The sequence below is a fragment of the Seriola lalandi genome, unplaced genomic scaffold (genome assembly GCF_002814215.2).
Source record: "Seriola lalandi dorsalis isolate HSWRI2012SDOR001 ecotype SW California unplaced genomic scaffold, Sedor1 jcf7180002054678, whole genome shotgun sequence".
NCBI classification, from domain to species: domain Eukaryota; kingdom Metazoa; phylum Chordata; class Actinopteri; order Carangiformes; family Carangidae; genus Seriola; species Seriola lalandi.
The window spans coordinates 2,537,603-2,550,545 of record NW_019525231.1 but is presented as its reverse complement, the minus strand read 5'-3'; the positions used below and the strand labels follow the sequence as shown (position 1 = coordinate 2,550,545).

The window sequence follows — 12,943 nt, the reverse complement described above, 5'->3', positions numbered from 1 at the left end:
TCAGCTGACCCTAAAAATCCAATCACTCACTCTGTTCTCTTCATGCAGACAAGTGTGACACACTGCAGAGAAACTCTTCAGGTTTACAGGCCTGAGTACTCACTGCCCACAGAGAACATCTGCACTCACCATGATACAGTCTGGGCCCACTAAACCTTTTTAAATCGCTGTAAAGCATTTTCCAACCTGACAATACTGCCATCTAAAGGGTGGGAGCAGTGATGACTTACAGTAGGACATGGCTGCGTTGAAACAAACCTTCAGGAGCTGCACAAGTTCTTTGGTCTCCAGCATTAAAACATTCAAGTGGGAATATTTTGTTTGAGGTTCTTCTAGTGGTTTACAACGGCGCAATCAATTTTATACAGTGGATCCGTTATCCAGACCAAATATACGTATACAAAATGTAAACACCATACTATTCACTCCCTCTGTTCAGTCTGTTGACACTGTCAAGTGTAAGACGTAACATAAGACCCTCTACTGGCCTTTGGACAGTTTTAACATCAAACCACAAACGTAACATTTTTCCAGGTTTTGAGCCTTTAAAAAAGATGAGTGATAGAAAACACATCCAAGCAAATTATTTATTATCACTTTAATTTTATAGGGGAACCACAAGTACTTTAAAAGAAGGTTATACAGCGCTGTACATTTGGGAGCAGTACTGACAGACTTAATAGTCATATCTTCTCCCTTTAAATACGATTCATTTAAATGTTCTATAATCTTATAATGATACAGTGATACAATAAAAGCTTGTGTAACTGGTCCTGCAGCTTTTCTGATATGTCGATATCATTTTTGTTGGGACTGTTATTTCCTTGTAATTTTTTCCCAAAAAAGGAAAATAAAAGTTATGATCAAAAACCATACGACAGGCAGAAACTGCCAGGCTGTAATCCTGCATGACTCCCAATTCACTCACACAATAGAGAGAAAGAGAGACAGAGAAAGGGAGAAGGAGAAAAAAAGAGATACAATTTTCATGTTCCGAAGGCTGGTCTGCGATGGGAATGGGCATCAGTTCATAGTGAAGAACAGAGAAGCACAAGATATATTTGTGCACTTTCTGCAACCTCGACTCTTACTCTGCCCAACCATCGTCCCGCTCGAAGGCTCACTTCCATAGCTGTGTGCTCAGAGTCTGGCCAGATCCAGTTGCGGCCCAACCACCCATAGCTGATGGAGGCTGACCGAAGGCCATCTGGCCACCCGCACCATTCAGAGTCAACCCTGACATCTGCTGGTTCATCTGAGGATGTTAGAGAGACAAGTGTGAGTAACAGTGGAGCATCAACATCAAGGAAACCTGCAATAATTGACTTATGACCCCCAGCTTGTCCTGAGTAGCAGTTGCTGTCTCAAGATTTATTGAGACATAACTGTACAAGTCAATATCCACATGTGAGATGTTGCAACATTCACTTCTTTTCTAAAGGATGCCAATGCTTATTTATAAAAAATATGCTGTCAAAGTTAGGTGCAAACAAACCCAGCAGGCATCGGACGTCAATGTAACGGCAGAAAGACGTAAAATTTTTTCTCAAAATAAAAAAATCGGACTGATGTCAAAATCCAATATTGGCTAATTGACATTGTGACATTTAGGAGACGTTTTACCAACGACATTGTTTGTATTTTACATGTCAAGATGGCGGTGGCATGAAACAGTTGGAAGACATTAGATTTTGGTTACTTAACAACACAACTTAAAACCAAAGAGAATATAACCGTGAACCGTCGTCAGTATTCTATCAAATATATATATCAAATCGATGTTGGCATTAGATGTTGTCCTGACATTGAGTTTTGGTCACACAACATCACAAACTACATTCAACCAAATATCAAGGTCTTATGTCGTTGGTTGCCAGTTGTGTGCCTGCAGTGGAAGCGCCTTTGTCCGTGTCTCCTTTTTCCCCTCTCGTGTTCACGCGTTGGTTATAAACGCTGCTAGAATATCTTTCAGTCCTCGCTGTGATATAAATGTACTATGCAGAAGGGCTGCATGACACTGGAGAAAACTTTTTATCTGCGATATATACGTTGCAACATGAAAAAATACCGGAATCTTCATTGCAATTGGTCGTCCGCTATGCATGTGCATGTCACTACTAGCAGCAAACTCTGTATCCAAGAACCGTTGAGTCGGAGTAAATCATGTTATATCAGATGGACTACTCTTACAGACTAATCATAGAAAATGAGAACTGTGTGAGTTTCCCTTTTGTGTCAAACAGCAGAAAAAGTTGTGGCATGACATGTTTGAGTTAATTTTCTTTACTTGACCTTGCACATTGTTGCACTGCAATGTGATTATTGTGCACGCACACATCACGATGACAGTGCTGAAATGATTTATTGTGCAACCCTACTATGCAATATTCTTAATATACAGTATTTAGAGGTAATATACAAAAAGCTATATACTTTGCTGTTTTACACTAATGGGAAATGATACGTGTGCCACTGAACATGAGTCAAACTGCAGCTTTAGAAAGCCACTGCTTAGTAAACTTGACACAGAGACATAAAAATGTTTCTCCAAAAATTGTTCTTTTTTGTTTTCTAAGATATTCCTGCTGTTAAAAACCTGCTGAGAAATATTATGCAGGAAGGATCTGTGACACAAATCTAACTTTAATATGATGCTTGTACTGCCATCTAGTGGTTGATAAATGCTCTGCCCACACCTTTACAGTACAACCTCTGAGATTTGTGCAATGCATCATCACAGCCGGGTGTGGCCCCATGTGAAATGAATCACACCTGTCAGAAGTGCCACACACCTGACACAATCCAACAATACAAGACTTAGTGTTGAAATTGTTGAGTAATGTAAAGCTGACAGTAACTACCACAACTGAAACTGGCTCCATACCTGACCCATGTTCCACTGAGCCTGCTGCCCAGGCTGGATGGCGTACATGCCCTGAGCAGGCACCATGCCTGCAGGCATCGCACCACCCTGCGGTCCCATCATTCTTGGGGCCATGCCCATCACACCAGTGGCGGGCGCATTTCCCATGAAGCCGTTGGGCATCGTCATCCCGACCATCATGCCTGGATTGGGCCCCATCATGGCCGCCCCGCTCTGAGCCATCATGGCACCCATCACAGTTGTAGGTGGCATGGCCGTGCCCATTCCAGGGAAGGCCTGATAACCAGCGGGGGCCTGGACAGGAAACTGCATCTGGGAGGGGCCCATGAACATGCCAGCTGAGGGGGGAAGAAGATATGCAAAAAGGAAAGAAGAACGTTATGCACACTTTAATAACTTTCATTCCAGTATTCTAATGTGTGGGGTGAGTTCCAGATCTTGTACAAATATTTGGCTGCATGTTTGAGACACCTGTTTTCATTTCAGACAGAGATGACAGGGAACCTCTGAGCACAAGTATCTACTTGCTCCTTTTGGATTCTGTTCTAGTGATGTCACTGTTTCATTGGTGAGTAAAATGTTGCTACAGCTGATAGGAATGATGGGAGAAAAAAACCATGACCCACAGTATATAAAAAAAAGTGGCACTACTTACTAAACAACTGATAAATAGATAAATGGTTACAATTTTGGGCTTTGAATATGTTCAGCAACCATAGAGAAAGATGGTTTCAACATCACGCCTCGGGCTGGGTATTAAATCCCAATTCTTTTTGGTACCAACTGAAATGTGACCAGAAAGTTCTTCATTTAAATGAAAATTTTGCCAGTTTAGGTCAGTCAAAGATTCTGGCATAGCTGCTGGAGTTGAGACATTTTACATTAGTTTCTTTTGCTTCATGAGAAAAAGGTTTTGTTGGTAAACGTTCATATTTCTCAAGCTTTAAAAAAAAAAAGTGTTGTTTTGGTTGTCAGTAACAAAAGCCAGGAATTTAGAAATAAGAGACACTGCAACAACAGGATGAACCCAGGTGGCATTTCAGATCAGCTTCTGTGTTTATGAATGTCGAAAAACGGTCCTCACCAGCAGGCGCCTGGTGGGACATGCTGTTGGTTCCATAGAGGGACAGGATGGAGTCCTTGGACAGGGGCTTCTTGGCCATGTCGTCGGTTTTAGTGGTGCTACTGCTGTCACTGAACAGGTCGAGGTCTCCCTGTCCTGACCCTGAGCTGGCTCCGACTCCTGCTACTGGAGCTTGTGTCGGAGTGCTGGCCGCGTTACTGGAGCTCACCTGGAGGGAGGACATAGATCGTGGGGACGTTGTCGCTGGTGTTGATGATTATTTAATATATCACATTTAATACTAGTTAGTACTAGTCAAGAGGCTAAGCTTTAATGATTAGGCAAAATAAAATAACCGGCGATAGATAAATGTTTCCATATCAAATGAATTCAGACTGTGCATTTGTCTGGTAGTATAGCAGTGGGGTAATAACAGAAGCAAAACGACACTTCCTGTAGAGTTTTTCTTGTTCTGTGTAAATAAGGGAAGGTCAAACAAAGTCTTTGAGAGCACAGTAAACAGTATTAAAAAGCGATTGCATAGTCAATCATCAGATCAAATGATTCCATCATAATTGAATAAGCAGAATAATCTGAATCAGAGTAATTGTTTAATACGTTAAATAAGTATAAATGCAAAATGTGCCCTTGTTCCATCTTCTCCAATGTGAGGAATTGCTGCTTTTCCCTGCTTCCAGCATTGTATTTATATTATATCTCTGGGTTTATGTTGGTTGGAAAACCAAATACTCAGAAGACATCACCATGTGCTCTGAAGACCTGGGTATTTATTACCGTTTTAAAAAAATTTATAATCAACAAATGAATTATGTTTTGCAGCCATTTCTGAATGTTGAGCCAGGATTGCCTGATTTGCTGCATTCATCTTCGGAAGCGTGTTTCTGCCTCTCTTTCATTTGAGTTCACTGACTCTGAGTATTGGTACTGCTGTCTGGTGGCCCATTGATGCCGATGGTAATCATTTGACTTTTTATTTTTTACAGCACACTTAATTTCTGTTTTACAACTAGACAACCATTACTGTTTAGCCCTGTTGAGCAATATTGAGAAATTAGTACTAAATCAGGACTGGGGAATTCTTGCTTGGTTTTACCTGAGAAAACTGAGCTGCGGACGTTGACGCAGGGAGGGGGTTGGATACCATGGGGCCGAATATATCCAGGTCGTTGTTGTTCTGGCTTGTGCTCGTGCTACCATTGTTAGCTGATGCAGCTGCTGGTGTATCTGTGACAGGAAGGTGAAAAAACTGGTTTTACAGGTGGAAAATAAGTGTACACCACTACGAAAAACAACACCCTGAGACCACTTTAACAGACTTCAGCATAACTCACCGATGATTTCCCAACAATATTCAACCAGCATCTACTAAGAGCTTATGAAAAGTCATAAATAAAATCATGATACAACCTCTAACTGCTGTGAAATATGGGTTGAAACCAACAAACCTTTTGTTTGCTAATGTGGAATATGTGTTGTCTTTGTATTTATTTAACTGCATTGCCCTCCCACAGCTGCACAACTGCCCACACATTGAGGATAATGGTTACTACAATAAAAAAAATTAATCAGCTTACCCCTTAGTAGCTCATTGGCCACAAAACAAACATAACAGTAAACATTCCATCCAAATAACGCAATACCCCTCCAAGCCACTCAGTAACATGAGTATGTCATCTTCTTTAAACTGTAAATGAAATTGCTATAATGAAGTATCATCATTCAATTACTAATGCCTGAGCTGTTGCACTGAAAAGACAGACGCACAAGTACACAATTGAACAGATAAACAATAACCTGTTTTTCTACCCGCACATCTGATTATGAAAAACAACAAATTTAGTGTAGTACAACTGCCTCTGCGTCAAGACGGAAATATCCACGTAACTGCCACTTGTACACTGCGAGACTTACTGTAAGTGATCCAGCAATGGATCCATGAGCAAACCTATACTTGAAAACCAAAATAACCCCAATGTCTACAACAAGACTCACTTGCCACTTTTCCTGATGGTTGAGATGCCTGTGCTGTGCCATCACTGGATATTATTTTAAAATTCTGCTCTTTTTTCATGTAATATTTAACACTGATCCTCCCAAAAAAGGCACAAAAAACATGGTCAAATCTATATGTACATGAACTTTTGAAATAAAAAAAGAAGTTACTATGCGATTGCTAATGGTGGGTGAGTCAGCAGCTGTAGCACTTCCTCTGGCTAACTCACAAAAAAGGCCTTGCAGTAATTTACTGGTGCAAAGTTTTTAACATAAAGCAGCAGGAGGAGTTTTATAGTTTGCATTAACAACAACTTAAGAGAACAACAGACTCCATTACAGCTCAACAGACAGCAAAGCAGATCCAAGATCAGTGAGGGTACTGCCTTTTAGCCGAAAGGGAAAGTACAGTCACAGTGACTCCTGTGTTACAGAGCTGCCAGGAACTGAACTGAAAGAGGAACAGCAGCCAGCCATTAAAAGGTGTTACTTTCTGTAACGCCCACTGCCTGATTAGTACACATGAAGCCAACAGTGACAACACAAGCTGAAGATGGAGACAGTCATGATTTAGCCCTGATTGCATCTTGAACCACAATATCACCGCTCAGTGCAGTTCTCCTCTGCTGGGAAGGCACAGTATCTGAGGCACAACACACCATCATGCTACACCAAGCCAGCGGTAAAGGCAACCTGCACCAATCATATATACGATAAAATTACAACACACTGTGGTTCCTGAATGCCACGCACACATACACACACACACAAACATCCTTGTGAATATCAGTATTCAAGAATTACATGACGCTCTGAGTCCATAAAAGTAAAACTACCAGCTCATCAAGTTTATAGTCATCCAACCATTTATTAGAGCTACAGAACTGGCAATAAACAAAAAACAATTGCAAGGTGAAACCATGTTTGGCCTAATTCCATAAACAATATCTCAGTTTGCACGGCCCATTTCAGACTATTTTTATTTTCAGGTAAAAGACACTCACCAAGGCCTAGTAGGTTCACAGAGGGTTCTGAAGTCTTAGAGGGACTGATTTTGGGAACTGGCCTGGACTCTTCACTCTTTAAAAAAAAAAAAAAAAAGTAGTTGGAAGAAACAAATCAAAACGAGCACAACAAACTAAGTATAGGTCAAAAATAATGGCGAGAAGCCTGTTTATACAGCTCTATTCAAGAAGGAATATACATGTGATACCTTGGTGTAGGGTGACACCTTGCTCCCTCTGTCTGGCTCCCTCTCTTTCTTAATATCTTTTGGCTGAAAACACAAAGGAAACTCACAACTGAACCACAGGCGTAAGTTGAAAAAACAGTGATGGATAGTTGGATCCACTTTATATTAAAATGGTAATGTTCTGGTTAATACATACACTGCTCCCATTGGTCACATTCTTGCTGTAGTATTTCTTCTTCTCATATTTATCCCTGATGAAGAATTCCACTGCTCTGAGGTCAGGGTTAAGGGAAAAAGAAGCAACTTTATAAACCGAAATGAATAACTTTCCACAGCAAGTCACGTTTAATCTGCTTAGAGTGAAGGATACTGGTCTGTTTGAGGTCTTCTGAAGCTATCTGGAAGGTTGGCCTCATAAAGCTGCCTGGCCTTGGTGTTACCCATTTCCTGTATACTCTGAAAACAGGGAAGACAGAGGGTTCGTTAGAAGACAGAAACTGAAATATCTAAAGGGGCATTCAATTGTATTAATGAGCTAATGGTGGTTAGTTTGCTCATCATCAACACTACTACTAAGCCAGTGAAAACAGTGGTATAGTGTCTTCTGTGGCTCTACTGGAGGTTTCTGACGTATGAGGAAAAAAAGTCTGATGATGTTATCAGGGTTTTCATATCTTGGGTTAAGGGCCTTTAATAGAAAGTCTGTGTTGCAAACTGGGGCATGGTGTTTGTGAGAGGTGGGTGGTAATAATGTTAACTTCACAATGACATGATGCAGCAGCCTGACAGGATATCAAGTTGCACTATGGAAAATGTACAGTACAATATTTTGACAGAATGATCCACAATAAGGAGTAAAAGGTAGATTGTGTCAGCCACTGCTGCACAGAATTTGACCATATTGTTATAAATGTGCAAGTCCACCACTTTTATTGAGGGGCAGTGCTGAATTACTGGCAATAACACTTGTGGTATTGTCACAGCTTTTTGGCATTGAAAAGGAAAGACTGGCTGTTAACAGAGGACAGATATACAAAAGTGAAAGGATGCTGAAATCAGTTTTGCTGTGTGTCTTTTATAACATATATTTCACAATAATCTCTCACCAAAATTACTTCTATTAATTCTGATTGTGGAAAGCTGGGCATCAAAAGATAAACAGGCATCTTGTATAAGTGAACCTAAGTGTATAAACAGTACCTGGATTTGGTCTGAGGTCCATTGGTCCAGGTTGACTGATTTCACTCTGGATATGTGTACTCCCAGGTTCCTGTGGATGCCTGCACATCGGATGCAGATAAATACTCCCAGATTCCAGGATGCCCATCTTGGACCTGATAAAGCAAGAAAACCAAATGAGCCAAAAGAACCAATCCAAAGAAACCAAACAACTAAAGACAATTGAGAGATGCCTTGAGAAAAACGTAAACATTTATGATCTTGTAGTGACTTAAAGTGCCAAGAACAGGCTCTGCATTCTTTATCAATGACCTAACAAAAATAAGAGTACGATTTATCTACAGAAGCTGCCACGGTTTGATAAACGCTTGTAACGCCCGAGGACTGAGCTGAAGGCGGCGGTGAGGGAGAGGCACTGAGAAGAGCTTATGTTGATTTAGAGAAGTTAGCTTGCTAGTTAGCCATTTAGTTTAGCTTCAGGGGTAGAGATGTCAGCTGACTAGCCTAAGCCAGATACACACTAGAGAGTTAGCTTAGCTAAGCTAACTAACGCAAATGCTATCTTGTTGCTAGGCGTTAGCGGCGGATTCTGAGTGAAAATTTGAACTTCGTGTGGTAAAAAGGAAAATGTTCGACAGAGTGAACGTCGCACCTTTCGCCTCGCAGTCAGCGCAGTACTTGTTGTCTTCCTCTCTCAGCATTTTGGACAGGATGGCCTGGTGCTGCTCGTTGAGTTTCTGGGCCTTCTCTCTCTCCGAGCGAGTCGTCATATTCGCGGCTTTAGTTGGACTTTCTTAATTGAAAGAACTCTACTTTAATCAGTCGTCAATCGAAATATGTTTCTGGTAAAAGACCATAATCAGAGGGATGAACACCTCCGAGTGGGATATGAAAACACCCGGAACCGGAATCCCTTCTCCGCCCACAGGAATTCTAGAGCTGACGCGGCGGCCACAGCAGATTGGACGACAGTCCTGACGTTGTGTGACGCACAAACTTTCCTATAAATTAATTTTTACATTTTCATCAGAAATTCATCATCTGCACTCAAAGTTTATCCCCACTTCCCTTTGGAAAGATGCTTATTGTTTGCCTATATCAATAATGAGAAGATGATCATTGTTTTTTTTCTAACCTGAACAAAACATAACATCACCACAGCTACAGTTCCCAAGTTTATTGAACATGAACAAGAAAATATATACAAACAAATTAATGAAATGTACATATATACATGTACGCAGGTATCTGAAGGCCTCAGAAAATCAACTCTTAACAAACCTTAAATAAAACTGAATCTAAGAACAATTTAAAGAACCCCAATAAATTCTAACATACAGTCAGTTGTCAAGTTTAGGAACACCTAGCTGAAACTAATGCATTCTAATACAACAGTCCAGCGATTAATCCTCCTTTAATGAAGGTTATAATGTTCAGTTTTTATTGATTCAGTGTTAAAGAGGCATTGATTCAACTGTGTGATTATTTCGGTGGACGTAATCTGTGGTGTGGTTGAATTATATTGTGTTATGTTGACGGGTATTTCTATTATTTTGTCCATCCCATTTATATCAATGAGGGCAGGCTAAACAACAGAGACACCTCCCTGTATGATGCAATACAGTTCGACAGCACCACAAACTGCAGCCTCCACAATGATCATACAAGTGAATCAACACCACTTCAACAGTTTCAATAAAAACTGAATATTATAACCTTTATGAAGGACTTTTTGCAGGACTGATGCATTACCCTGCATTAGTTTTAGCTAAAAGTTCCTAAAATGGACAACTGAGTGTGCATTACTCATTGCTGATTATACTTGGCAAATGAAAACAGCTATGAAAATAAGATCAAAGAAATATGTAGTCAAGAGATGACTTTCAGTCGGACTGAGTATTAATCTTGAGTTTACATGAAGTACAAAATAATCTTAAATGATAAAAGGATCAAGTGTCAAAATGTATTTCTAATGCATTTGAATATTTTCATAACTTAAATTCAGATGTTGTCAGAGCTTTTATAATGACTCATGGTTTACTCTGTATTTATCCTAAAAAATACTAGTGTGAAGCCTAAATGGACAACATATAAAAAACTCATTTTGTAATGGACTCCACCATAGACATATACTGTACATTCGGTAAATCACTAGCCTCGTTGATTTCCCAGCACAGTCTTCATATCAGCTCACACAAATATACATAATGAAAGCACTGTACAAGGAGACTCGAATTAGAAACACTGGTAGATAAGTGGTGCTTGAGATGGCAAACGCACCAGTGCCTTAAAAAAAGGTTTCCAGGCGGATCTTGAAGTTATTCTCTTGGTGCCTCACTGCAATCCCATAGCGGAGAAGCATCTCTATGTACGGTGGCCAGAATGTGTCATCAATCGTCACATAGGGGTCGTGTGGTGTGTTTAGGACCTTGTTCATGAGCACCTGAAGGGGTGCAGAAGACAGAGGTAGACTGGAGTCAAACACATTTGCAGTAACAGTACAAGGTGCTGCCTCCCATGATATTTATGTTTACATGGTATATGCTGTTGTCAGCAGGACACTACAACATTTGTGGCTGAGAATAAACTAGGACATACATACATGACTAGACTCGGCAGTGCAGAGAGTTGGTTTTGCTGGTGCTGACACGGCTAACCCATTATCATTCTCAAGTAAAAAGTGACTGTCTGTAGTCCTGCAGCTCAGTGAGACAGGGGGAGCTGGGATGATAAATATATATCTTTATAGTAAACATAAACAGTTATAGTATAGTCTTGGTTTTTATTAGTCATTTCCATACCAGCCAACAGCAACACGGGAGCTTCTCCGTCACAACATACTTGTGGACTGGACTGCAGTTTTTCACAATCTGCATTTTGACTTGTTATAACAGGAAAATCACAAGTGTAATTCAAAACATTAATGATGGTTCTGTTACCAGTGACCACGAATCACATTGCAATGGAACTGGCCGACATGAAAAAGGTATGCAACTGTTATTCATGTTATTAATTACACCCATGCTTTTCTGCTATAATATGTCAATATGAAGTTCAGCCTTAAAAGGATGTTTTAAAACTAAGTAAAGAGTTTTATCTTATTGAAGTTATAATTACTGAGTTTATGTTATATTCCGGGATAATTTGGCCAAGATACCTTTACCATGACACTTTCAAATCTGTTGATATAAGCTCTGTAAATGTAGATGTTGTTGGAAATCCAACTAATGAAGCTTAAAAAAAAACAAAACTGTCTGCAGTGAACTTATGGAAACACACTTTGCTATTGATTTTTTCAAACTTCACTGTTTAATTTTTTGAACACAACAAACAAAACCCATCTTATTTGTCTCAATTATACTGCTGTGAGAAGTAAGAATAATAATAATAACTAGAAAATTCCAGGGAAATTTTGAGTGCCACGGGGGCTACTGCCGGGATGAGTACATGATTTATTTCCAGTGTTCAAAAGTCACCCTGATCATATTCTGGTTTTGAGAAATGTCTTGATATAAAAGACTGATATAAAACAATGTCACATCCCTCCACCATGTATTATGTGGGAAATATATCATATTCTGTGTTGTTTTTTTTTAATAAAACAAGAGGCAACATGTCTTCAAACTGGCATTTAAAGGGTTAAAATCCCGAAAACTAATAAACATTTGATAGGTTTGAGCAGAACTGAAGTGGTTTAAGAGATTTATGCAAAAAAAGCAGAAAAAAATATTGATATATGATGATTTTATATCATTTTCTTTGTGTGTCCTTTTTTGGACGCGAGGAACCCCAGAGGGTACAAAATGTGTTACCAGTGTATAATAGACCTGTAACAGTAACTGACATTAGATTTTAAAAATATGTAAAAAAAGACACTCTGTCTCAGCGGAGACCGTCACAACTTAATTCACTCTTTTAACAAAACAAAAAAAAAAAGCAACGAAGGAAGCAGTAAATGGACTTACATATTTAAGACCTAACTAAATGTAATTTAAGACCTAACATGCGGCTAATGTAAAGCTAGCAGAGCTTGGAGAGTTGGTTATCTGGTTGCTAGGCGCGCGCACGCACGCACGCACACAGGTCAGGAGCTGCCGTTGCCATGGCAATGTGAAAATCTGCCCGGAATTTGGCTTCTACATGGCTTCAAACAACTGCAAATTATGAGAAAAACCGTTACTTCTTTTCACAAACCGAAAAGACCGTGCCAGACACTGAAGCCAGAAGTTTCTACAGTCTCTATTTTATTCAGATATTCCTTAAAATGAGTGAGGAAGCTCAGTGCGAAGACAGAGTGAGATTCTTTTGAAAAAAAAACACGATTACATTAGGTGTCAATGAGAGTGAGACAGGTATTGCTGCCGGACTCGGCACCCCCGTTTAAATTTTGTGCAGACCCTGCCTGTCAAAGTTACATTTTATGAATCCCAACAACTACATTTTCAGAAATAATTATTTGTCTCCTTTTTACGGTTTGGCCGCGAGCTCGAGTTAAAAATAAAAATAAAGGTTATTTTTTACTGCTTCACGCACTCTAGCCAACTGACGCTTTCACTCTAACTTTGAAGAAAAAGTGATTTGCACTCCTCCTTTGAGTGCTCACAGTTTGAAA

The 12,943-nt window shown here is 39.8% G+C and overlaps 2 protein-coding genes across 2 annotated transcripts in view; both read right to left on the bottom strand.

The window, feature by feature from the left end:
* Positions 1–583: 583 nt before the first annotated feature.
* LOC111666605 (stromal membrane-associated protein 1-like) lies at positions 584–9,262 on the bottom strand. Its single transcript, XM_023421983.2, has 10 exons — positions 8,984–9,262; positions 8,353–8,486; positions 7,523–7,608; positions 7,349–7,424; positions 7,174–7,236; positions 6,965–7,040; positions 5,062–5,192; positions 3,969–4,176; positions 2,885–3,222; positions 584–1,255 (listed from the first exon to the last, which is right to left on the bottom strand). The coding sequence occupies exons 1-10, from the start codon at positions 9,099–9,101 to the stop codon at positions 1,121–1,123; spliced, it is 1,365 nt and encodes a 454-aa protein (XP_023277751.1). The 5' UTR covers positions 9,102–9,262; the 3' UTR covers positions 584–1,120.
* Positions 9,263–9,493: 231 nt separating this feature from the next.
* cenpk (centromere protein K) overlaps positions 9,494–12,943 on the bottom strand; it is a 6,571-nt gene continuing 3,121 nt past the window's right edge. The window contains exon 10 of the mRNA XM_023422024.2: positions 9,494–10,774. Within this exon, the coding sequence (XP_023277792.1) occupies positions 10,619–10,774 (156 nt within the window). The 3' untranslated portion in view covers positions 9,494–10,618. The remainder of the gene's footprint in view (positions 10,775–12,943) is intronic.

Excerpts from the sequence above, each read along its gene's own strand:
- LOC111666605 (XM_023421983.2), bottom strand. The coding sequence starts at position 9,101 with ATGACGACTCGCTCGGAGAGAGAGAAGGCCCAGAAACTCAACGAGCAG. Across the intron at positions 7,041-7,173 it reads AGGTGTCACCCTACACCAAG|AGTGAAGAGTCCAGGCCAGT; the intron begins GTATCACATGTA and ends TTTTTTTTAAAG. Across the intron at positions 3,223-3,968 it reads GTCCCACCAGGCGCCTGCTG|CTGGCATGTTCATGGGCCCC; the intron begins GTGAGGACCGTT and ends TTCCCCCCTCAG.